Here is a 3,072-nt window from a genome sequence, read left to right as displayed (position 1 = left end):
CTCTGTCTCTATCCCTCTTTGTCTCTGTCTCTGTCTGTCTCTGTCTCTCTGTCTCTATCCTTCTTTGTCTCTGTCTCTCTGTCTCTACCCATCGTGGTCTCAGTCTCTGTCTGTCTCTGTCTTATTTTGCCTTGCCTCTATATCTAAGCCCCAAGTCACATCACTTGTTTTTGCTATAGGCCTCAAAAATGTACAGCTTACAAAATGTCTCAAAAATGTATACAATTTATAACTTATGAGATAACTAAAGCAGGAAATCCAAGCACTTCCTATCTAAAAAATCCAAATCTCCAAAGCAAGGGCTCTGGTCACAAACCAAGAAGTGTGTCTGGGGTGAAGGTCCTGGGGCCAGGGGGCTCCGCCGGGTGGAGGCTCCGGGCCACAACCCCATGGAGGTTGAGGGGCTGGGTCTAATCTGTCCTCTTTCTGCGGAGGGGGATTGCTGGATCAATGGGAGGAAAGGTGACCCCAGATTCCTTTCTTGTCCCTGAGGCCAGTGAGCTCAGCCACCGGCTGTCTCAGACGTCGGGTCTCAAGGGGCCAGGGAGGAAGGGGACAGCTTCAAGGGGAGGCAAGCAAAGGTTGGCTGGCAGGAGTCAGAAAGCCCTCCCACCAGGGAACTCCCCCGCAGGGTAAAGACCCCTCTAGAGCAAACAGAGCAAACACTAGCTGACTCGCCAACAATGCCTGTGGGGGCGGTTCCAGGCCACCCTCCCAGCCTCTCCTGTTGCTCCAGGGTTGTCTCAGGCCCTCATTCTGTGTGGACCCTCCAGACTCAAGGGCTCCTTGCCCCCTGCCTCCTGGGCCTCCCCCTGCCTCCCAGGTCTCCCCCTGCTGGCACATGTGCTCAGACACACGGCAAATGCCCATGAGCTCTTCCTTTAGCATCTCAGCTGCTGACAGCACGGACTGTGCCTCAGTCAAAAGGGAAAAGGGTTAGAAGCCAGACCAAGGCATGGCCACCACCCTCATGACCTGTCTGCAACTCCCTAATGCCAAGGACCATCAGCATGTAAACTGGGAGAATCCTTGGTCATCGGGAACCTGCACCATCTGGGAGATGGATTTCTGGTCTCCAGGTGATACCCTGCCCTGCACCCCACTGCTGGGAGGGGAGGTCCTTCCCCAGGGAGCTGCTGAGGGACCTCTGGGGGACCCCCACACTCCACCCTCAGAGCCTGTAAACACCACCTCCTGTCTCTAGGTCTCGGGGACATCGGGGGCTGTGCACTGAGCTCGGGTGGGGCATGAAGTCCCCATGTCCTCACACCATGGTCGCCTTGCAACTGTGTCTCCCAGAGGTTGTCTCCACCACAGCCACCCTTCCAGTGTGGGGCCTCACGTAGGGGAGGGGGACGCTCTGGGGCTTTTCTCTGCCTTGGGAGGACAGTGAAGCCTCAGTACCAAGAACACAGGCACAGACAAAGCAGAGGGGCACAAGCCAGAGCTTGCCTCCCAAACACAGCCTCTCCAACGGGTCAGTGAATGTCCCACCACAGCTGTGGACATGATCCTTATCCAAAGCAATGGGTCCTGGCCCGGGTTTTCCAGGCGGCCCCTGAATCTCCCCACCGCTCCCCCACCACTTTATTTATTTATTTATTTTGGTTGAGATTTTGAGTCCTTAAGTAATGAAAGATGCCAAGAACAGGATCGGGACTTCCTGACCTTCCCCCTCGTGCTCTCCAGACTAATTTTCTTTGCATTTCTAAAATCACAGCGGGATGGCACCAACCACAAAACCAAAGGTAAAATTGGTCTCTCTAAGGTCAACATCTCGGCCTCCCCTGGGTGACTCTCACCGTGATTTAAAAGACGGAGACCTCTGTCCCCAGCCCTCAGAGGGCTCAGGTTGTGCTGGGGGCCTGGGGTTGGGGAAGCTCTGCGTTTGACTGGGCTCCAGCACGGGGTGGCTGCTGGCACAGTCCGTAGCTCATCCAACATGGTGCCCGCCCCACCTCCAGGAATTCAGGGAGGTATCTACTCCTACTTCTGGAGTCCGCAGGACCACACCAGGCACCCATCGGAGCCCGGAACATTCCCTGCGTGCCTGTCCACGAACACCCCATATGCAGGCAGGTCGGGAGAGGAGGGTGCTGGTGTCTCAGTCCCTGGGCTGGCAGACAAGGGCTGGCAGCTGTCCAAGGCAGAATCGGCCCCAGAAGGGCCTGTCACCCTACTCAGAGGGCTGCAGGCGGCTGGACACAGACACTCCAGGTGCTTCCGTGCAGAGCTCAGAAAGAGGAGGGCACCGGCTGCAGCAGCACCACAGCCTGGGCAGTGGCCCAGAGAGATCAGGATCCCCAGCCTTTACCAGGCTTCACCAGCGGGCGGGGGATCCCCGGCCTTTACCAGGCTTTACCAGCAGGCAGGGGATCCCCGGCCTTTACCAGGCTTTACCAGCGGGCAGGGGATCCCTGGCTTTTACCAGACTTTACCAGCGGGTAGGGGATCCCTGGCCTTTACCAAGTGATACCAGGGGGCGGGGGATCCTCGGTCTTTACCAGGCTTTACCAGGGGGCGGGGGATCCCCGGCCTTTACCAGTATTTACCAGGGGGTGGGAGATCCCTGGCCTTTGGCTTTACCAGGAGGCGGGGGATCCTGGGCCTTTGCCAGTTGTTAACAGGAGATGGGGGATCCCCGGCCTTTACCAGGCTTTACCAGGAGGTGGGGCATCCCCAACTTCTGCCAGGCGTTGCCAGGAAGCGGGGTGGTCCTGGGAGGTGGAGACGCTAATGTGAAGCCTGCGGGTCAGGACCCAAGGTCCCAGCCCCATCCCGGGCACTGGGGCTCCCTGCTGGCAGCTCCCCTGGGCTGCACTAGGAAGCCGGGTCTCGCTCTGCAGTGACAGGGACTTGAATCCCACAAGTGAGGAACAACTTCAGGACAAGGTGAAGCACATAGAGCATAACACCCACCGCCAGCACCCCTCCCTCAGATAAACCAGGCTGCTGCGTGAACACTCGCCTCCTTCCGCTCGCTGCCTGTGGGACAGGCAGGGACAGGCGTGAATGGCGGCTGTGGACAAGCGTGTTAGCTGGGCCAGAGCCTCCCCTGCACACTGGGACAAG

At 58.2% G+C, this 3,072-nt stretch overlaps 1 protein-coding gene across 1 annotated transcript in view; it reads right to left on the bottom strand.

Annotated features, from left to right (window-relative positions):
• Positions 1–2,777, bottom strand: part of LOC116545068 (FERM domain-containing protein 1-like) — a 17,095-nt gene extending 14,318 nt beyond the window's left edge. The window contains 1 exon segment of the mRNA XM_032271687.1: positions 2,663–2,777. Within this exon segment, the coding sequence (XP_032127578.1) occupies positions 2,663–2,777 (115 nt within the window).
• Positions 2,778–3,072: the final 295 nt, after the last annotated feature.

Source organism: Sapajus apella, unplaced genomic scaffold, assembly GCF_009761245.1.
Source record: "Sapajus apella isolate SASKATOON/1434 unplaced genomic scaffold, GSC_monkey_1.0 scaffold244, whole genome shotgun sequence".
NCBI lineage: Eukaryota > Metazoa > Chordata > Mammalia > Primates > Cebidae > Sapajus > Sapajus apella.
This window is presented reverse-complemented; position numbering and strand designations above follow the sequence as displayed.